At 41.7% G+C, this 23,905-nt stretch overlaps 2 protein-coding genes across 6 annotated transcripts in view; both read left to right on the top strand.

Moving 5' to 3' along the window:
* Window positions 1–7,791: 7,791 nt before the first annotated feature.
* On the top strand, window positions 7,792–14,913 carry mrpl57 (mitochondrial ribosomal protein L57). The gene is made up of 2 exons (XM_074645488.1): window positions 7,792–7,932; window positions 14,337–14,913. The coding sequence occupies exon 2, from the start codon at window positions 14,352–14,354 to the stop codon at window positions 14,661–14,663; it is 312 nt and encodes a 103-aa protein (XP_074501589.1). The 5' UTR covers window positions 7,792–7,932; window positions 14,337–14,351; the 3' UTR covers window positions 14,664–14,913.
* Window positions 14,914–22,568: 7,655 nt separating this feature from the next.
* The window catches only part of kcnh1a (potassium voltage-gated channel, subfamily H (eag-related), member 1a), a 66,069-nt gene continuing 64,732 nt past the window's right edge, over window positions 22,569–23,905 (top strand). For all 5 annotated transcript variants that reach the window (XM_074645278.1, XM_074645276.1, XM_074645280.1 and 2 more), the window contains exon 1: window positions 22,569–22,890. In XM_074645278.1, coding sequence (XP_074501379.1) covers window positions 22,818–22,890 — 73 coding nt within the window. In that variant the 5' untranslated portion in view covers window positions 22,569–22,817. The remainder of the gene's footprint in view (window positions 22,891–23,905) is intronic.

Genomic DNA, 23,905 nt, shown 5'->3' with positions numbered 1-23,905 from the left:
GCTCCCAGTAGACCACAACCAGCACTGCTCCCAGTAAACCACAACCAGCACTGCTCCCAGTAGACCACAACCAGCACTGCTCCCAGTAGACCACAACCAGCACTGCTCCCAGTAGACCACAACAAGCACTGCTCCCAGTAGACCACAACCAGCACTGCTCCCAGTAGACCACAACCAGCACTGCTCCCAGTAGACCACAACAAGCACTGCTCCCAGTAGACCACAACCAGCACTGCTCCCAGTAAACCACAACCAGCACTGCTCCCAGTTGACCACAACCAGCACTGCTCCCAGTTGACCACAACCAGCACTGCTCCCAGTAGACCACAACCAGCACTGCTCCCAGTAAACCACAACAAGCACTGCTCCCAGTAGACCACAACCAGCACTGCTCCCAGTAGACCACAACCAGCACTGCTCCCAGTAGACCACAACAAGCACTGCTCCCAGTAGACCACAACCAGCACTGCTCCCAGTAAACCACAACCAGCACTGCTCCCAGTAGACCACAACCAGCACTGCTCCCAGTAAACCACAACAAGCACTGCTCCCAGTAGACCACAACCAGCACTGCTCCCAGTAGACCACAACCAGCACTGCTCCCAGTAGACCACAACCAGCACTGCTCCCAGTAGACCACAACAAGCACTGCTCCCAGTAGACCACAACCAGCACTGCTCCCAGTAGACCACAACCAGCACTGCTCCCAGTAGACCACAACCAGCCCTGCTCCCAGTACACCACAACCAGCACCAACCAGCACTGCTCCCAGTAGGCCACAACCAGCACTGCTCCCAGTAGACCACAACCAGCACTGCTCCCAGTAAACCACAACCAGCACTGCTCCCAGTAGACCACAACAAGCACTGCTCCCAGTAGACCACAACCAGCACTGCTCCCAGTAAACCACAACCAGCACTGCTCCCAGTAGACCACAACCAGCACTGCTCCCAGTAGACCACAACCAGCACTGCTCCCAGTAGACCACAACAAGCACTGCTCCCAGTAGACCACAACCAGCACTGCTCCCAGTAGACCACAACCAGCACTGCTCCCAGTAGACCACAACAAGCACTGCTCCCAGTAGACCACAACCAGCACTGCTCCCAGTAAACCACAACCAGCACTGCTCCCAGTTGACCACAACCAGCACTGCTCCCAGTTGACCACAACCAGCACTGCTCCCAGTAGACCACAACCAGCACTGCTCCCAGTAAACCACAACAAGCACTGCTCCCAGTAGACCACAACCAGCACTGCTCCCAGTAGACCACAACCAGCACTGCTCCCAGTAGACCACAACAAGCACTGCTCCCAGTAGACCACAACCAGCACTGCTCCCAGTAAACCACAACCAGCACTGCTCCCAGTAGACCACAACCAGCACTGCTCCCAGTAAACCACAACAAGCACTGCTCCCAGTAGACCACAACCAACACTGCTCCCAGTAGACCACAACAAGCACTGCTCCCAGTAGACCACAACCAGCACTGCTCCCAGTAAACCACAACCAGCACTGCTCCCAGTAGACCACAACCAGCACTGCTCCCAGTAAACCACAACAAGCACTGCTCCCAGTAGACCACAACCAGCACTACTCCCAGTAGACCACAACAAGCACTGCTCCCAGTAGACCACAACCAGCACTGCTCCCAGTAGACCACAACCAGCACTGCTCCCAGTAGACCACAACCAGCACTGCTCCCAGTAAACCACAACAAGCACTGCTCCCAGTAGACCACAACCAGCACTGCTCCCAGTAGACCACAACCAGCACTGCTCCCAGTAGACCACAACAAGCACTGCTCCCAGTAGACCACAACCAGCACCAACCAGCACTGCTCCCAGTAGACCACAACCAGCACTGCTCCCAGTAGACCACAACCAGCACCAACCAGCACTGCTCCCAGTAGACCACATAGACACCAAAAACTGACAAGAAGTGTACTATACTGTAAACTGACTGTCTATCAATACTACTCAGGTGTAGCTCATACTTTGCAATATTTTCTGGTGGAATTTCATTCTCACTGTGCAATATCATTTTTCCACTTGTGCAGTTTTTTAATAGTCTGTTTATTGTCAATACTGTACATACTGCTCCTATTTTTATACTTCCTTCATATTTTGTTACACTTTGTTTAGCTCTTTTTTTACAGTGTTAGCTGATGCATCTTGTTTTTTGCACTATCCCCTTTGCTGCTGTACACTGCACATTTCCCCACTGCGGGACTAAAGGAATATCTTATCCTATGTTATCTTACAGAGGGGCTCCGTATAACCACTTTTCCTTGACGTCGATGGAAAACATCATGAGGTCAAGGAAAGATGTGAAGGAGAATTCATAAGGACTTAGGGAAAGACAACCACGGTGTTAAGAGAATCCGGTTGCACTTGTACCCTGCTCCGTAATGATTATGCGACAGCAGGGGATGTTAATAGGCTCATTCGAGATGAGCCAGGCCTGCGCAGAATCGATCACCAGCTATCGCCGCGCAAAAGGAGATAATAGGTACGTTGGAGATGAACTGCTCCTCGCCTGGAAAGAAGACGAGATCAGGCGGCAGCAGCAGGGGGCGGTGACAAACAGCTGCGGTCAAGTCGGACAGTTCCCAGCAGCCTTCACTGAATTTACAGGAAGTCACAGAAAAAATAACATCCTGTTAGATCCGATCTGTAGGCTACTTGTAGTTTGTGTTTGTGTAGTTTATGGCGTGATCAGGCTCATTCTAGATGAGCCAGGCCTGCCGCAGAATCGATCACCGCCGATCGCCGCCCAACGCATGCCGGTTAGATTTGTTTCCGACTTGATGCTGACTTGCTCTGACATCGTGCACACGTGGGCAACGATAACCTCACGAGATCGAGGCGGCTGCAGTTTTTAGAGCCAGGCGATGCAGTTGCTCTCCACCGACTGCAAAACCCAGGGCATGATGGGAAATACCTGGCTGTCTCCTGATCAGAGAGCTGATTGGCTCTTAGTTTTGACAGCAAACACCATCTGTAATAGAAAGTCACAACTTTCTGTGTATTTGTAATATTTAACGCTAGATTGTAGGATATTAGTCTCATGTTGAGCAATGAAGGTTTCACCTGTTAAACACATCTTGTGTGGTTAATAATAATAGTTATTATAATAATGAAGGTTATCTATATATAACACATCAAAAAGAGTGCTCATTACAAAGTGCTTTACAAGGTGGACATAAAAACAATAAAGGATAGAATCCAATGCCAGATATATTCACAAACAAATATAAATAAATCCCAACGTGGTCTGAAAACTACAAGTAGCCTACAGATCGAATCTAACAGGAAGTAACTTTTTCTGTGACTTCCTGTAAATTCAATGAAGGCTGCTCGACTTGACCGCAGTTTTTAGTCTCTGCCCCCTGCTGCTGCCGTCTGATCTCGTGTACTTTCCAGGCGAGGTGCAGTTCATCTCGAACGAGCCTATCAATTCTGCGCAGGCCTGGCTCATCTCGAGCGAGCCTAATAAAGGAAGCACTGAAGCACCTTTTCTTAGTATTTAGAGAATTCCAACAGCTCTTATCATGGCTGCTACTTAGATACCTCCGGGTCATTTCACTCAGTTAGAAACCTTCCTAAGCAAGACTTTTCGACCACAGCCTGGGTTGGTTAGGATAGGCAGCGAGTCTCCCGAGAGTTTTCGCAACTTTGGGGTTACCTTCTCCACGATAAAGAAAGTCCAGTCCAATGGCAGCTGGTTATTCTACAGGGCACCAAGGGCTTCTGCTTACACACTAACAATGCTGTTGTCCAGCTTCGTGCACTAAGCTTTGACACAAACTAAAGAAGACTGTCATATTTACTCAACAACTGAATCAGGAAAGCAAACATCCAACAGCTCCTTTTGGTTACTTAAAGCTGAAGTAGGCAGATTGGAGCAAATATGATTAAAAAAAGTTATTTTTATAAAACGGTCGCTATATCATGACAGTAGTACATGAAACAAGTAACCTGAAAAAAAACCAAGTTCCTCTGTGTCCTCTGGTGCTCCTAACGGCATCTGCAAGATTTCACAGACCGGAGGAAAACAAGCATTCAGAGCTGATCTGAGGTCTGCCGTCCAGCTGCTGTCTGAGAGCCGGCTGTCAATCACTCGCAAACTCTGACCAAACGGTCAAACTAGGCAGCGCTGATCAAATATGAATCAATATTCTGTTACTGTAATGCCTATTTCTCTCCTCAGATGTTCTCAGAATCATCTTGTAGTGCACTATTTAGCTTTAAAATGAGAAAGTTTGTGACCCGGCTGCCATTGTGAAATCTGTTGAAGGAACGCCAAGTTCCGATCACATGACCGGAGCACAGCCAATAGGAACGCTCTCTCAATGAACTGACCTTTGATTGGTCAAAGTCTCCCGTCACGGGCTAGATGTTTTAAAGCCTGAAAACAGAGCCATGAGGAGGAGCAGAAGTCTAGTTTTCTCTCAGAACACTTGAATTACAATATGCTGGAAGGTTATTATGGAATTTTTGCCCAATGATGCCAAAAATATACTGACTACTGCCACTTTAATGTAATCTAATCTCTTTTCTCACCAAGCAGAAGGATCCTCCAGCAAACAAAACAAAATGACTTTAAAACATTTAAAATTCAACATAAATTCCAGTATAACAATAATTTATTCTTAATGCTTAAAGGCTACTGCTACTGTGATAGTCACAGCAATGTAAATATGCAATAGTTTATTTAAAAGGTGACTAATATTGTGGTTATGGTATGTGCATGTGTGTGTCTGAATCGTACTGATGTGTAAAGTGTAAATGTAAAGGAAGATGTCGAATGAAGTCGAAGCTCAAAGTTCTGCAATGTGTCCTCCTCGTATTAGTAACACATTAGCCTTCTTCTTGGATGAGAAACGCTAACAGTATTTGCCTCTCTAACAATAAGCTACATTATTGCTTGAGCGAGAAAAACAAACAGTTTTGAACAAGTTTGAGCTTTCTCCTGCACCGTAGATAAATATATATACTACACAGGAGAAATGCTTGCAATACTGTGAGCAGTGCAGTGGATAGAGGAGGCCAGACCATTGAGAGCAAACATTTGCACAGACTCAAGTTCATCACTAGTTAGTGTACAGTTCAGTCATTCAGACAGCAGACCAGACATCTTGATTGAAATACTACAAACATTATACAGAATTCAAATGATGAGGCTTACAGTCATATTTGTATGGATACCAGCACACATAGGGGTCAAAGGAAATGAAATGGTAGATAAGGTTGCAAAGGAGGCTACAAAAAATAACGACATTGATTTGACAGTTAGCTTCAGCAAAACAGAGATGAAGAGCATTATTAAACAGAGACTGAGGGAAAGGTGGCAGAAGCAATGGGAGGAAGTGAGGAAAGGACGGTGGTTTTACAGAGTTTAGAGGAAAGTGGGAGACATGAGGTGTGTAGGAAGGAACAGGAGAGATGAGACAATCATATCAAAACTTAGATTTGGACACATGGACTAAAGTTTCAAGTTTGGTTTATTGATCACATACACATTGACATGGCAGTGAGATTCTTTGTTCCTGTTTGTTACTCTCTCATCCCTGTATAACAGACAATCGATCTCTCAATCAATTGAATAACAATAATGAATTAAATACAATCATCCTTATAAACATATAAATATAACAGCAACAAGAGCAAATTGTTCGATAAATATGAGACAATTATAAAATAAATAACAGAGAATATACACAGAGAATTTACACCCACCCGCACACCCGTAAGTGTGTGGTGCAATAAGTGCAGTGTAACCAAGGGTGAGGAGGTGGGTACGAATGGATGAATGGATAGAGACAGAGACAGGGCTCTAGTGGGTCAGGGTCAGTTGTGAGACTCAGCTCAGCATCCGGATGGCCTGGGGATAGAAGCTGTTTCTGATGCGGTTGGTTTTAGCTCTGATGCTGATGTAGCCAGGCTTCCTCTTGGACTGCTTCCTGATGAAGAGGCCGTGGCTCGGGTGACTGGGATCAGCAATGATCTTGTTTGCCTTGGTTACACATCTCTAGGTGTATATGTCCTCCATTAGGCAGCACTCCACCTGTGAGCCGTTGGGCCGACCGCACCACTCTCTGAAGCCGCCGTCGATCCTGCTCGGAGCAGTTGCCATACCAGGTGGTGATGCAGCCGGTCATGATGCTCTCAATAGTGCACCTGTAGAAGTTCCTCAGTACAGGTGAGGACATACCGAATTTCTTCAGCCTTCTTTGGTTGTAAAGGCGCTGATGGGATTTCTTCACCAGTGTGTCCACATGCCGAGACCCCTTCATGTCCTCCGAGATGTGGACACCAAGAAACCTGAAGCTCCTGACTCGCTCCACGGCCGCACCATTGATGGTTATGGGATTGTGTGTGTGCTCAGCCTTCTTCCTGAAGTCCAGGATCAGCTCTTTAGTTTTCTCCACATTAAGCTCCAGGTTATTCCTCTGGCACCATGTGGAGAGCGCCATCACCTCGTCCGTGTAATCCGTGGTGTTGTTGTCGGATATCAGACCAATGACTGTTGTGTCATCGGCGAACTTGATGATGGCATTGGAGCTGTGCCTGGCTGTGCAGTCGCTGGTTTAAATGGAATATAAGAGGGGGCTGAGCACACAACCCTGGGGGGCACCTGTGTTGAGGGTCATGTATGATGAAATGTTGTTGCCCACTTTTACTGCCTGAGGTCTCCCAGGAAATCCAGGACCCAGCTGCAGAGGGAGATGTTCACACCTAAGGCCGCCAGCTTGGAGATGAGAATGGAGGGCACTATTGTATTGAAGGCCGAGCTAGTCTATAAACAACATTCTCACATAGTTGCTCTCTTTCGCCTCCAGGTGGGTCAGTGCCTTGTGCATGGCCATGGCGATTGCGTCGATCGTGGACCTGTTGGTGCGGTACGCAAACTGCAGGGGGTCTATTGTGGCTGGAAGGGTGGAGCAGATGTGTTCTTTGATCGCCCTCTCAAAACATTTCATAATGATCAGCGTTAGTGATACAGGTCTGTAATCGTTGAGGCATGTGACTTTGGCCTTTTTGGGGACAGGGATGATGGTGGATGTCTTAAGGCATGTTGGAACGACAGCCTGTGTGAGGGAAACATTGAAGATGTCCGTTAGTACAGGGGCTAGCTGGTGAGCACAAGCCTTGAGGACACGCCCCGATATCCCATCTGGGCCAGCTGCTTTTCAAGTGTCCACCCTCCTAAGGATCTTTGTCACATCACCTATAATCAGCCTAAGTGCGTCTGCCTTGGAACTTGGGGCACGGGGTGGCTGTGGTGGGGGGTAGGTGGTAGGTAGGGGAGGGGTGCACAGTGGTAGGCAGGGGGGTTGTGGGGCAGCGGGTGCAGGGTTAGCTGTGTTAACCTCAAACCGACCATAGAAGGAGTTGAGCTGATCAGCACACTATTTAAAAATAGGTAAACATGACACAGGTAGATGTGATTATTGTGGACAAGAGGAAACGGTGGAGCATGTAATGTTGCATTGTGAGAGATATAAGTAAGAAAGAAGGCATTTGAGTCAGGGCCTCAAAGAGATTAAAGTACACTTTGATTTAATAGATATTCTACAGAAGAACTCACTAAATGAGTGTTATAGAATATTATTTCAGTATGTTAGACAAATTAATATGATTGGATTTTTGAATATAGTAAATATTAGCCAGACTGATCCACACTCCACCAGATGGTGGCGATAATGCACCAAGTTGTTGTTTGCCAACCGCCAATAAACGTCAAAGAAGAAGAAGAAGAAGAAGAAGAAGCCGGATGTACAAGCATCCATGCTACCAGTTAACCACCGCTGCTTCTTTCAGAGCTCTCATCCATCCATGAGAGCTCTGCGTCTTTAAACGGGCTGATTTGGGCCGTTTTTTCCATCTTGTCCTCGGAGAGTGAACTACAGTTGTCACAGTAAGAAGGTGAGCTCAGGAACAAATGTGTGGCTTATAAAGAGATGTCTGTTGTGAGTATTACATGATGCCCTTTAAGCTGCCCTTGGTCTGTGACGTCAGCCTGCTGCTAACAGCTAACAGCTAACAGCTAACAGCTAACAGCTAACAGCTAACAGCTAACAGCTAACAGCTAACAGCTAACAGCTAACAGCTAAGCTAGCTTCACACTGCACGTCAAACTGGCTAATGCTAATGTTAGCACACATCATTAACATCATTAGCCTTCTGCTGTCAACAGTTTGAATGAAACACAAACAGGTTCTTTCACTTAACAGCAGTCAGTCACACACACACACACACACACACACACACACACACAGTGTCCGGACTAAGCACTGTCTAATAACTAATAATAATAATAATAATAACTAGGTACAACTGTACCTGTACATGACATTAATATAGTTTGAATCCACATAGTTTTATATAGTTTAAATGCATCTAGTTTTCTGGGTTGAAGTGTGTCCTGAAAGCCCCAGAGCTCCTAACGATGATTTGCAACATGTATTCATGTAACTAATTGTTGCTGAATGTTTTACAGTAATGAAATTAATAAAATAAAATCTTTTTTAAACCAATCAATCTTTATTTTTTTTAACTCCACTAGTTTTCACTTTCTTGCAACCTCATTGTGACTCTGTGTAATAGTAATATAATTATTCTATCACATCTACAAGTTATATGATCCTAGTGAGTGTCTTGTATCTTGTTAAATATGGCTTCAGAGGTGAAAAAATACTTATTGATGATTTTAGTCCGCCACAGCCACACTGTACAAAGAGGGAGAACTAGAACTGGCACTTAAACTCTTCCACACAACTCTCATACTAGGCAAGGGGCAGCCTCTCACACTAGGCCTGCACCATATGAGGAACATCTACAATGTGCAATAACACTGTTCAATATTGCCATGACGATATGACTTGCGATAAATAAACAAATATTGAAGTGTGCATATTAGCTATATATATATATATATATATATACATATACTGTATTTCATATATAACTAGGCTAAATGTTGTTTCTAGAGCAGCAACAGTAAAGTTTACAACAGCAAAGTCACCATATCAACTCCTTAATATCTCACTGGAAACAATCTAACATGTTAATAAAATAAATCATATTCCTGACATGAAAATACTAAGAGAAATTTATAAAGACTGAAGAACACAGACATCAGTCCTTCCTCCTGTCCTCTGTCCTCCTGTCCTGTGCCCTCCTCCCTCTGTCCTCCTCCCTCTGTCCTCTGTCCTCGGCCCTCAGCTGCAGGTAACATTAGGGCTGATAGAGGGCAGAGGGTCTGTTTGATCTCAGCCAGCTGATGAGTTTACAAGTAAGATATGTGACAAACTAACCTAAACAGTCCGACTACACAGCCTACTGCCAGCTTTAGTTTCAGTCTTGTGTAGCCGAGGGTTACACTGCTCCGATACTTTATGAAGATAATAAATTAATAACACGGAGACTCCGTAATCTGCAGCGTATCACCGCTTCATGCCTTCCATTCTTTCACAATAAAACTCCCCGGACACTGAACACTGGATCACGGCTCACTAGAGGGAACTAAAGTCAGTCACAACTCAACTAAATAACTTACACGTGTTTACTGTTGGCTGTTAGCCGCCGAGCTAACGCGCTGTGCCTGTCTAAAGCGGAGGTGGATCAGAGACTGCAGACAGAGCAGATTGAAACGTTGCTTTCCTCCATGTTTAACCGGTTCATCATGTTTATGCTTGTTGAACAGGTGTAATGATAAGGTGTCTTTGCTTTACACTTGCAAAGTTTGATTGAACTTACAGTAACGAGTAGTTGTAGCCGTCTCCACCGCAACCTCTCTGATCAGCTGTTCACAGACTGACTTTGTGTTGATGTGAGTGGAGAGCTCTGTCACAGCGCAGCAGAGGATGCAGCGTTAACCATCCCTAAATATAATGATAGTTCTGATTCATCGTGTTTCAGACAGCCTTTTGCGATGTGTTCATCGTGCATGTTCATATGATGACGAAGAAAATACGATTTACGGGTCAGCCCTATTTCTTATTAATTCTTTTAAAAATATTTCAGAGAATCCTCCACATACCAATACAGAGAGCTCGCATACCACAGTTTGAGAACCACTGACTTAAAAGATAGGTGTTTGTATTGAAATGAGGAGGTATCGTATCAGATAACACCATTTATATATAAACTGGAAAAACAAAGTTCAGAAACTTGTGTTTGGTGGATTATTTCTCTGTTGTTACAATGCTAATGGTCATTGTATTTTACATCGTTGGAAAGCCTGTTTATTTACCTTCGCAATGATGTCCAACTTGTAAGGATCATGCATTTGTGGGATGAGCAGCACAGCTGATTATGTGGGGAGCGCCCAAGAAAGATTTGCCAAAATGCTCTGCCAATGGTAAACAGTGTATTCTCCTGTTGGTATTGACTCTTGTTTTGAGTTGTTTAGTGGATTGGATGATTGAACTCTATCAGTAACAAGGTACAAACAAGACATATTGGCAATTTTACACTTTATTCATTTAATACACCGTCAGGAGCCTCAGTAGCGGTGGAGGATCCATACGCAGCCACAACAGCCTGGCACCTCCTCCTCATGCTGGTCACCAACCTGGTCACACGTTGCTGTGGGATGGCGTTCCATTCCTCAACCAGGATTCGTTGCAGGTCAGCCAACGAGGTTGTGTTGGTCACTCTAACACGTACAGCACGCCCAAGCTGATCCTACAAGTGTTGAATTGGGTTGAGGTGTGGACTCTTGGACAGAACCTGGACTCATCTCTGAACATGACATTCCCCCACATGTTCAGGTTCCATTGTCTGTGTTGTAGACACCAGCGCAAACGGGCCTGACGGTGAAGGGCAGTCATTGCAGGCTTCCTGGTAGCCTTATGAGAATACACTGTTTACCATTGGCAGAGCATTTTGGAATATTTTTCTTGGGCACTACCCACATAATCAGCTGTGCTGCTCATCCCACAAATGCATGGTCCTTACAAGTTGGATATCATTGCGAAGGTAAATAAACAGGCTTTCCAACCATGTAAAATAAAATGACCATTAGCATTGATACAACAGAGAAATAATCCACCAAACACAAGTTTCCAAACTTTGTTTTTCCAGTATATTTATATAATTTCGCCCCCTCCTGGTGGAGCTAGTAAATGCACCTCTTACTTACAGATTGTTTTTACAGATGCACAGGAAGCGATCTGCAAATGTGCAAATATCAATCCACGTGTAGAAATAGATGCACAAATGCGTATATATCACTTTACATGTAAACCTTAAAATACGTATTTACAGAGTAAGTTATGTGTATTTGCAAATCGCCCTGTGTTTTTGTGGATGTGACTTTCCACAACATGAAATATTTGCAGATCATGGTTCATATTTGTGAATTGTCTTCTGATTACAACTATTATCTACAGATCTGCTGCGGTACCAATTGGACAAAATTCTGTAAACAAACAGAAGGAAAATTACAAATGTCATGTGGCCCGTAAATACACAGGAAGCGATCTGCAAATGCGAAATAGATGCACAAATGTGTAGATATCACTTTACATGTAAACCTTAAAATACGTATTGAAAGAGTAAGTTATGCGTATTTGCAAATCGCCCTGTATTTTTGTGGATGTGACTTTACACAACACAAATACAAAAATACATGTTTGTGGATAGTGAAATATTTGCAGATCATGGTACACATTTGTGGAATGTCTTCTGTGGATTACAACTAATAAAGTCTGATAAAAACTTCCATAGGTTTGTTGCATACTAGATGATGTCATTTTGTTTAGTGTGTTTGAACAAAATGGTCATCTTAGTTCCTTAGCTCAATACACATATATTATTTCTCAATTTCAAACTTTTCTGAACTAATTTCTGACACCATCAACCATCAACATTACATTATGACAATAAAGCAAGTCTGGGCTAATCCCACATGAAACAGATTGAGCAAATTATTGCAAAATGCAAAAATTAATTATTGGAAATCAGTTAACAACACAAAACAATGACAGATATTATCCAGAAACCCTCACAGGTACTGCATTTAGCATAAAACAAGATGCTCAAAACATAATATGGCAAACTGCAGCCCAACAGGCCATAACAGCTGTAAAACTGCCCAACTCTTTCATTAATTCAGAGATACTGTACATATTTCTTAGTATTTATTTCATTTTCATTGAAAATGTCTTCTATACAGCTTTCATTTGAATTCAGATATATTGTACACATTTTTATAATATTTTTTTCTATATTTATGTTTCTTGATTTTTTTTGTACTTCTATTTTGAATTAAATACTCTCTTACTATGTTATGTTTATCTCACTATGTTTATGTTATGCAATACATCAAAGCAAATTCCTTTAACGGGAAACCTACTCGGCAATAAACCGGATTCTGATTCGGATTCTGAGTCACAGAGGTGATCAGATTCTCCAGAAGGTCATTTAGAATCATTTACCACCATTGTGGAGGTATTCACAGAAACTCAAACAATTGCTTATTTACACATCCAGCAGACACGGAGCAACATTCTCATTTATTTGGAGTCCTGTTTCAGGCCACCTGGTGAATATATTCACTCTCCTTTAAGTTCTGTTTTGGTCTCCTGTAACTCCTGAGGGAAATATCTGGCTATGTAGCTGCTAAATGCTCCACTAAGTTCTCCAGCTCGCCTCTAACTGCCTGTCTGCTGTTTGCTGCTGAGCAGGTTGAGTACAAGTATTTTTTAGAGCTTATTTGCTGAAAACAGCTGCCTGCTGTGGCTGAAAATGAGAGTGAACCAAACCGTAAAGTTGTGGGCCATAAAACCAAAACAATGAGTGTCTTTGGGTTTGTCACTAGTGACACCTTTCACATATATGTAGTCATGTGATCCCTTGTTAATAAGGCATACTGATTAAAGCAGCGTTTAACAGTTTTCACTGTTGGACTTTTGACTTATCACACAATAACCCACCTAACCCTGGGGAGATAAGGCTGTTAATAAGATATGGTGTCATGCGCTGCTGTAAAATTGACACAGTCTATGACTCATCAGTGTACCAAAAGTCAACAATTAGCAACCTAATCAATGCTGGAAATACAGTTCCCAACCACACAAATTAGAGACTCATCTGAGATGCACCCTGACAGTGTTTTTTTAGTTATTTTTAGGGCTGTCAATCGATTAATATAGTTAATCGTGATTAATTGCAAATTTTTTATCTGTTCAAAATGTACCTTAAAGGGAGATTTGTCAAGTATTTAATACTCCTATCAACATGGGAGTGGGCCAATAGGTCTACGTTATGCAAATGTATATATATATATTTATCATGGGAATTCAATGAGCAACACAAAACAATGACAGATATTGTCCAGAAACCCTCACAGGTACTGCATTTAGCATAAAACAATATGCTGAAATCATAACATGATAAACTGCAGCCCAACAGGCAACAACAGCTGTCAGTGTGTCAGTGTGCTGACTTGACTATGACTTGCCCCAAACTGCATGTGATTATCATAAAGTGGGCATGTCTGTAAAGGGGAGACTCGTAGGTACCCACAGAACCCATTTACATTCACATAGTTTGTTTTATGGGTTCATAGTAGGGGTGGGGGGGAAAGAAATAGATTCACCCGTGTATCGCGATTTTTAAATTTTTTTTTTTTTTAACGATTTTGAAATCAATTTTTTAATGCCAGAATCATATGTTAGCTTCATTTGAGTCTATGCTGAGGTAGAAGGAAGTTACCGCTTTTATTGTTGTAGTCTGAGTAATGTGACGCATGAATCATCCCAGACCGTGTTTATAGGATTTAGTTGTTGCCTGGGATGGGGGGGTAAGGTAGTTCTGCAGTAAATGGCATTCTATAATGGTCGATGGGCTCATTGGTATGTGTGAGTGCCCCTAGATAGATTGAGATGTTAGCAGTAACTTGGAGATCTTGTATTAATGGTCTGTTCATTATTCTGTGTGAATTTGGATGCTTGCTCGGTTTGGCTCACCCTATCCTTACCTGGTCAGGTGGTGGGTTCCAGTCACTGGAGTAAGAGGGGGAGAAGCGTTGACAGCTTGCTGTGAGGCTGCAGCTTTCTTTTGTTTGGTGTTCTTTTGATTCAGTGTAAATGTAGTTTTGTTGAATTTCCCGGGTTTCATTTTTGCCTTTTGTTTCAGTGAACTTTTTGTTGATAAATGCCACTGTTTTGCACTACACCTGCTTATCAACCTGGTTCTTCAACATCCCTTTTTTAAAGTTTCCCAGTGCCAAACCCCCTCATTTGCCCTTTATATAGGGTGGCGGCGCTAACCACTGTCATTATAGCAATCACTGATCTTTTTGAACTGTTATGCCTTTTCAGATATCCGTTGCAGCCATGTTCCTCACCCTCACCCTGCTGCGGAAAGGCATCTCCGGGAAGCAGTGGATCGGAAAGTATCGTCGTCCACGACAAATTACATGGCAGATGAAACGCAATACGCTGAAGCACCTGGAGCGTGAGGCTGAGAATGAATACTGGATCAGCCGGCCGTACATGACTCCGGAGCAGGAGTACGGTCACGCCGCCGAGCGCAGGGCCCAGAACTGGCTCAACATCAAGGAGGCCAAATACGCCAATTTTCCTGAACACAAGTACATCACAGATCACCTGAGTCATCTCAAAATCACTAAGACATGGTCAAGTTAGAAAAATGACATGCAAGGACTGTCTTCATAAAGTGACAATATCACATGTTTATGTGTTCAAGGATGCTCAGTTTCGTTGTGTGTTTTAATGGGAAGCAAGATTTTGTATATCAGCTGAAAAGCAACCATGAAAAGTTGTTAACCAAGTCCATAATAGACTGTTTTAACTCCATCCGCCTCCGTAAAATAAATCTGTATACTGTTTGTTTGTGGTACTGAATCCACACCACTAAAATCTGCTCAACATTCTACATCTGATCTGTGGGTCCTTATTTTAGCTCTCATTAATAAAATACACTTTGAAGTTGAAAACCAGGCCTCCCACCGGTTCTAAAATTTCTATATTTATATGAACTGCTGAAGTATGATCCATTACAGGAATTATATAAATAGTCTTGGGAGGTTGGGACATAATTATGTAATTTTATGAAAGGTTAATTTTCACTGTAATATGCATTCTGCTTTTTTCACATTTAATGTATTAACCCCTTACCATTCCGCCCTCTTTTTTAGAGGGGTGGGGGACGGGGGATGTTCAGGGGGAGATAAATAGTCAACAGTAGATGTCAGAGAAGTGGTACATCATCTGAAAGCTGGGAACATGAAGATTAATTTGAGATGCGGCAAGTTGTTCTAGTCATTAATAAGAAATAAAAAATAGTTTTATAAATGAATTAATAAATTAAAATAGATTGTGAAAGTGTATAAGAGCGTAAAACATGATAGAAGTATATGAAGGTCATTTCCATGCTCTATTATGTCTCATAAATTGTTGCAGCAATGTTTTGGTTGATACCATTTGTTGCAGATTTGGAGCTAAATTTAACAATTTTTTTTACCACTGGAGAATTGATAAGAATGATCAATAATCCCTCCAAAATACCACATTAAGAACACCATAGAAAAAGCCATGCTGTTCTTGAAACTGCTAAAAAAAACAACGTATTTTCAATCTAGCCATCCATCCTCTGAATGCTCTAGGTCTCTAGTTTGATCCATCCATCCTCTGAATGCTCTAGGTCTCTAGTCTGATACATTCATCCTCTGAATGCTCTAGGTCTCTAGTCTGATCCATCCATCCTCTGAATGCTCTAGGTCTCTAGTTTGGTCCATCCATGCTCTGAATGCTCTAGGTCTCTAGTTTGTGGTTGTAAAGTTTCATGAGGCTGTGATTATCCTAGAGGTCACAACAGGTCATTTTATACAGTGAGCTCAAGTTCCAAAAAACGGTCTCACTACAATGACATAGCGACTATGGGGACTAACATCATCACACATGAATACAGTTGGCCTCATTGGATCCACAAGAGTCTCAGCTTTACAGTGACACCCAATTGATGTAATTCCAGACTGTTTAGGGACCCCAGGATGCAGAAATATTCAAATACATCATTTTAGAATAGGAGAAAATAACACATTTATACTGCATTCAAAAACTGCATGTGATTGTCATAAAGTGGGCATGTCTGTAAAGGGGAGACTCGTGGGTACCCAAAGAACCCATTTACATTCACATATCTGGAGGTCAGAGGTCAAAGGACCCCTTTGAAAATGGCCATGCCTTCTTACGCTGGGGCCACACAGCGCGCATCATGCTCGCCTGACGGCAGCGTCACGTCGTGGCCGCGTCATGCCCACCTAGGGTGTTCACACTAGACGCAAGTTACCCACGTCTCGGGAGCGTCCCGGAGCTACCTGTCAGCTGTGTTTTTGCTGTTGCTGACAGCCCTTTCTTTCTACATAGAGTTTGCCTTTTAATGGCCATTTAACTTCATAATAAATGTGATTTATATTTATTTAAGACAAAAAAGGGTAAGAACTGTGTGGTAATTTGTAAATATTATTAAAAACAAGCAAATAAATTCATACATAAATATTAATATATAGCCCATATAAATCCCTCTTTTCTGTCAGTGAAGAGGGATTTATATATATACAATGAGGAGGGATTTCTATGGGCTATATATATATATATATATATATATATATATATATATAAATCCCTCTTCATTGACAGTGAAGAGGGATTTCTGTGGGCTATATATTAATACAAAAAAATAAATAAATACATTAGTAGTAAGAGAGAGCCTACAGCAATCCCTCTTCACTTTGACTGGCACAGTTTTAAACAACATTTCCAGGGGGTTTCGGGTTCCTGTTCTACAGCATTCCAGGTTGCGGCTTTTATCGAAAACGACTTAATTTACATCTGGGGCGGGACAGCAATTTACATTATAAATGCTGATGTTCCGACATCTCAGGCAACTTGGAGCTTTTCACCACCTTGTTGCTGAACTGCGCCTTGATGGAGAAAAACACCTGAAGTATTTCAGAATGATAAATAAGTAAAGTGTTTTTTTTTATTATTATAAAACAAAGCAAAATAAACAGTTTCGTTATTTGTTAACCTTTAGAAAACGAAAATTATTATTAAATATCTTTAAAAAAATTAAATAACACCTCTAAAAGAAAGAACAATAAAGTTACGTGGTGTTTGTTGAGAGAGAGAGCGAGAGAGAGAGCGCATCGGAAAAATACTGCCAACTATCCCCTGATGTTCTTATAACCTATTAACCCAGTCTATTATATGTATAGCATATGCAGGGTTTCTGCTATGACTACTACAGTGTTTACATAATTAAAAGCCTGTACTATATTAACTTGATGGAAACCTGCAAGCAGACAACTGCTTTATTTAGAGTATTTCAGAATAAAAGCATTGTGTTAATGAATGAATGATTCTGTGCACTAAAAACGCTAGAGGACTTTTATTTTGAAATCTAGATAGGAAGTGTAAAATATTGATGGTCAGTGACATATTCTACAGATGTCTAGACATGGAAACTGTAGTAATCTTGCTCATATACTGTCAATAGATCACCTTTACTGTCTGTTGCTGCTGGGAGACGCAGCCGAGAGGTAAGCGGCAAGCGTGAAAAATAGGCGAGCCTTCTATTCTATAAAATAGACGCACGTCTGACGTGCGTCTGACGTGCGTCTCATGCGGGCAGTGTGTCCACTCTAACCTGTTAACATGGACGCCGAAATAAAAAACAACACGCGACGTTGCCGTCACGCGAGCATGATGCGCGCTGTGTGGCCCGGGCTTTAGCGTTATTTAGTGTTCTTCCTGACAAGCTAGTATGACATGGTTGGTTGGCTGCACCAATGGATTCCGTAGGTTTTCTAGTTTCACATGATACCAAGACCGTAACTCAGCCCGCAGCAAACTCTGAAAGACAGAATAGCGTCCGGGCTGGCCGTTGGACTGTTAAGGGGTTTGTGACTGTCAGCAAACCCAGAAACTAGAGTGTTTAATCCCTTTGAAGTTAGAAAATCCAGAAGGAACACATTTTAAAGGTTTGTAGAAATGCTCTCACTTTATTAATGGATCATCAGAACATTTTTGCTGTAGTGGGGAGAACTGTGATTCTCTTAAAGGTCCCATATCGTACTCGTTTTCAGGTTCATGCTTGTATTTTGGGTTTCTATTAGAACATGTTTACCTGTTTTAATGTTCAAAAAACACTTTATTTTCCTCATACTGTCTGCCTGAATATACCTGTGTTTACCCTCTGTCTGAAACACTCAGTTTTAGTGCATTTCAACGGAATGGCAACGGAATTGCGTTGCTAGGCAAAAGCTTGGGTCCATGTTAACATCCTGTCAGCTGATGTTATTTGCATACACTGCAACAGGAAATAAACTGGGACACATTTAGAATGTTTACATTTAAAGCTGTGAAATGGTCTAAATATTGTATATTTGTGACATCACAAATGAACAGAAATTCTAACGGCTCTTTTCAAACGCACAGTTTTTGAATGCGGGCTGTGTGTATTTCTCCATAGATTGAGTGTTTTGATACTTTCACAGTATTTATATATCACTTAAACCTGCTTCATAATATAACAGACATGAAAATCTCACTTTCTACATTATCGGACCTTTAAATCTTAGTAATTTGCTTCTGTTTGGGAATAATAGGCTGTACTGACTGCTGGACTTCTATTACCTATTAGTCATTGTGCAGGAAATTGACCCTCAATGAAACCTCCATCTGCAATCTGTTCACATGCAAGATAGCCTACTGTGTAGATGGCTGGTTTGATAACAGTCATATATCAGCCCCTTTACATTCCAACACTAATACATGAGGAGGAGCCAGAAGGTTATTATCATAGTCACCCGCAATTGAGTTTCATATCCTTTCATGGTTATTAGAAAGCTACGTAGAAGGCGTGTGCACCATAAAACACAAGGCAAACACTGACTCAGCAATCATCAGCCCTTCGATAGATCCATGAACAAGGAGCTGTTTTAACACTTTACCTTCCCTCACTAGCCATCAACCAATGTGTGCCCTGCTACTGAGTGGACAAACAACAGCATGGCTCAGCTATTTTTTTTTTAACCTTTATCATTGGTTAGGCATAAAACTGTGATATCCAGTGCTTCTCTGCAGCACACAGAGCGCTGCTGGTATCCATAGTAACAGTCTGATTTACACCTCTGACAACAGGTGAACCCAGTGAACAAAGTGAGAGGAGAGAAAACCAGCAGGGAAACCACAGGTGTGACAAACATTTCATGACCTTTTTTTTTTTTTAATTAGACTATTTTTATACTTTGTATTTGTTTAATTTTGATGGAAATGTTCATTGTCACCAGGAGAATTATTTGAGGTATGTCTTAGTATGGGCGCTGCAGGGTCCAAAATAATTGAACAGGATTAATGAGCCAGTGGGGAAAGTGCAGTCTATGAAAGGGCCAATTCTACTGCAGCAGTCAAAGGGAAAAAAATCCATGTCTCAGTATTGCTGCTCCTTTGGGACACCCATTTTAAGAACCTGACTGTAAGCGATGATTCCCTGAAATACTTCCTAACAATCTTCTTGGGTCGACTGCAGGAAGCTTTCCCAACAGATTTTCTCAGTTTGGTCACGCACTCTAAACTGAAATAAGCTCATTAAGACAGTTCACTGTTTTAATAGCTAAATATTACCTGCCTGAATTCTTAAAAAAAATATATATATATGTTTAAATTGCGTCGGCTCAATACATAACAGAACAACTCAACAATAAAGAGGATGAACTTGTCGACAACCAGAAGAATAAGGTCTTTTACAGGAAAAAGAAACCATCTTAACCTTTCTCTACTGCATTCAAGTAAAAATACAGAAATCTTGGCAGCAAAATGTTCTTAAAGTATCAGAAGGTTCTGCAGAAAAACGGCTGAAAAGGTTTAACAATGCATTTCATAATCTTATAGGCCTATTCTTTTATGTAAAATCCTAATCTGTAAAGTAACTAGTATATTTGTAAAATGTAGTGAAGTAAAAACTAGGGGAGAGTGGGGTCGGTTGGCACTTGTATAGACACCAAATACCTGGGGCTGTCAAAGTTAACTCAAGACAATTTTTTTTTAACGCTTTAACGTAAATTGTGATTTTAGGTTGTAGCGGACTCATACCATATAATACTGGTATTATATGAAACTAGAAAAGGAATCCACTGATACCAACCATGTCATACTAGTTGCGTGAAGGAGGCTAAATAACGTTGCAACATTTTTTTTTGGTGAGGATAGGCTTAACTGGCATGGCCATTTTCAAAGGGTCTCTTGACCTCTGACCTCCAGATCAGTGAATGTAAATGGGTTCTATGGGTACCCACGAGTCTCCCCTTTACAGACATGCCCACTTTATGATAATCACATGCAGTTTTGCATAAAGCAGCATATTTGTCCACTCCCATGTTGTTAAAGAGTATAAAATACTTGATAAATCTCCCTTTAAGGTACATTTTAATCAGATAAGAAATGTGTGATTAATTTGCGATTAATCACGATAAACTACGTCCAATCATGCGATAAATTGCAATTAAAAATTGTAATCAATTGACAGCCCTACAAATAATCTTCCATTACTCACACTACTTGAACAGTTGTAAAAATAGTTTGATCCCTGAACAGTAACAGGTGTTTTTTAGGGCCCAACCCAAATGTGAAAGGCACAATTTTGTTAAATTTACAAGGAGTGCATTTTCCCCAAATTCTGCCTCCCCGGGACAGTTGGGACGTTGGGGAGGGTCAGTTGGGACACCTTGCACTGAGATTGAAATATAAATTATATATAATTTACATTGACAAAACCTTACAATGTCACTTGTTCACATATTTCTTTGAGAAAAAGAAAAGATTTATAAAATTATTATAATTTCATAAATTACTGAGAAATGGAATTTGGCAAAAAAGGGTTTCTGAATGGCTGCCACTTGAGTAAACATTCCCTCAGTGGCTTTACAGTGGGTCTTATTCAATAGGCCCTTTTCCTAGCAGCCATTTTGACGTGATTGCAAGGTAAACACAGGTGTAATTGATCAAATTAATTATGGTCTTGTTCTACTTAGTGTTAACTCGTAGGCCAGAAAATAAGCTTTACAATAATATACTTTTTTAATGTGGCAAAATTAAAAATAGTATGGTAGAAGAAAAATAACAAAATGGCCAAAAATGTACTTAGACGCGTATATTTCAAAATTGTGAATAACATGTGAGGAAGGGCTCCACTTTGAGGTTGAAAGTGAAGAGGGTGTGGCTGAGTATGAGCATGGCTTTCTAACTTGCTAATCTCAACTGACCCCCTGTCGCAACCGACCCCACTCTCCCCTATATTTCGCTCTGTATTGTAATTGAGTAGAAGTATGAAGTAGCAGAAAAAGAAATTGTTCAAGTCCAAGTACCTCAAACTTTGACTTAAAATTTCAGTAGGAAGAATGTTTTTGGCATCATTGGGTAAAAATCCCATAATAACCTTTCAGCATATTGTAATTCAAGTGTTCTGAGTGAAAAACTAGACTTCTGCTCCTCCTCATGGCTCTGTTTTCAGGCTTTAGAACATCTGGCTCGAGACGGGAGACTGATGATGGGCCTTGAGGCTAAATGGTTGTGGATGATGTGAATGAATGTGAAATTTATATATGTTTGGAAAATGTGAATGTTATTAGCGTAACACAAATATGATGTTGTATATAGTATGTATGTGATAAATGTAATGTACTTGATTTTGGACCCCAGGAAGACTAGCTGCTGCCATTGGTATCAGCTAACGGGGATCCTTTTTAAATTAATAAACAGGTCATTTCAGCGAGAGAGCGCACCTATTGGCTGTTCAATCAACGAAGGCAGCTGTCAATCACTCACAAACTCCAATCAAACGGTCAAACTAGGCAGCGCTGATCAAATATGAATCAATATTCTGTTACTGTAATGCCTATTTCTCTCCTCAAATGTTTTCAGAATCATCCTGTAGTGTACTGTTTAGCTGTAAAATGAGAAAGTTTGCTCCAGCTGATGGGCGGTGCTTGGTATTTCCTCAATTTATCTCATCATGGCGGTCGGGGTCACAAACTTAATTATTCTACTGCTACAGCTGTGCTGCTCATCCCACAAATGCATGATCCTTACAAGTTGGACATCATTGTGAAGGTAAATAAACAGGCTTTCCAACCATGTAAAATACAATGACCATTAGCATTGTAACAACAGAGAAATAATCCACCAAACACAGGTTTCCGAACTTTTTTTTCACAGTTTATTTGCTCCATTCCTACCCACTGCTGCTTTAATATGTTTCGATTAGGCTACTGGTTCAAACTGACAGATTTGTGTGCTGAAAGTTGTCAAACTGTTTTAAGCCTTTACAGTGAAGAAAGTGATTCAACCATTTAATCCATTTTATCCTGATCCATTTAAATCCTCTCTGTTGGGATGCTTATTTGATTGGTAAAGCCTGTGTGATGTTATTGAGGGCAGGTGTTTCCTCCAGCAGATGGAGCTCCAGCTCGTGTCAGAGCCGCACCGTGAGGAGCAGAGCCCGGCCCCTCCTGCACCGTGCCGCGGCCCCTCCTGCACCGTGCGGCGCGGTACGCACAGCCGTTGTTTTCGTCTCCTGGATGATGAGGTGCGTAAAAAGGCGCCAACGCACCGCACCGGGCTGAGGAGGGAGAGCTGAGGAGCAGACCAGACAAGCAGCTCCTCTCTCCAACACATCCACGCAGCGTGTCAGAGCCGGAGAGAGAGCATGAAGACGGACAGATGAAGGAGTAGAGACTGAGCTGCGGAGGAGATCAGGCGGCTGAGTGAAGCGGCAGCATGGCGGGGGGCCGGAGGGGACTTGTGGCCCCTCAGAATACTTTTTTGGAGAATATTGTCAGACGGTCGAACGGTAAGGATGAGGATGAACGAGGCACTTTGAACTGAGAGATTTCCACATGAAATCTGTCTTTGAAACACAGGCACGTTGATTGTCCGCCGGCCTGTCTAATCAAGGTAATCAACTAATTAACCAAAGTGAAGAATGAAGGAGGCTAATTAGTGATAGAGCCCTTTCCTTCCTGTGTATTCAAAAGTTCGTTTTTTCATTGAGCTACGTAACAAAAGGGGAAAAAAACTACTTGAGTTAAAAAAAATAAAAAAATAATTGTATCAGAATGAGAGAAGGAATTAAAGCTCCTGTTCCTGATTGTGAATCCGTGCGGGAGTGCATGGAGAGCAGACAAGACAGCAGGTTACTCCAATCATTAAACAGGCTACTAGCCTATTGATTACATAAGACCACTGGAGGTCTTAATTGAAAAATGATATGTACCAGAAATGTCTTGTTTGGATACTTCCTACAGTCTTAATGTGAACGCAATGTAAACATGGGCCTAAAGACATGTAGAACTATGACTACAGAGATCAGCTCAGCATAGTGAAAGCACACTAAGGACTTTGATATGTTCATCACCATTCCCTTTCTAGCTACAGATTGGTTTGAATTTAAACTATCAGGCTTTTGTTTCTAATGTCTTTGCCTTTTAAAGATCATTTAATGCATATTAACCAACAACATGTGAATAAGTGTTGAACTGGAGGCCAACCAAACCTCAAGCTGGGCCTATAATTAAGACTATTTATCTCTTTTTTCCCCCTTCATTTTGTGCATAATAACACCACTGAAACAACACTAGGCCCTAAAAGACTTTATACCATCATCAAGTAACTATGCCAACAGGGAGGATGTAATTGTATTATAGTGATATGGATTAAATGGTTGAATAATTTGCTTGACTGTAATGGCTTTCATCTAACCTTGTTTAAAACAGTTTGAAAACTTTCAGCACACAAATCTGTCAGTTTGAACCAGTAGCGTGATCCAAACATATTAAAGCTGCAGTGGGTAGAATTGGAGCAAATAT

The sequence above is a fragment of the Sebastes fasciatus genome, chromosome 9, assembly GCF_043250625.1.
Source record: "Sebastes fasciatus isolate fSebFas1 chromosome 9, fSebFas1.pri, whole genome shotgun sequence".
Lineage (NCBI taxonomy): Eukaryota > Metazoa > Chordata > Actinopteri > Perciformes > Sebastidae > Sebastes > Sebastes fasciatus.
This window is presented reverse-complemented; position numbering and strand designations above follow the sequence as displayed.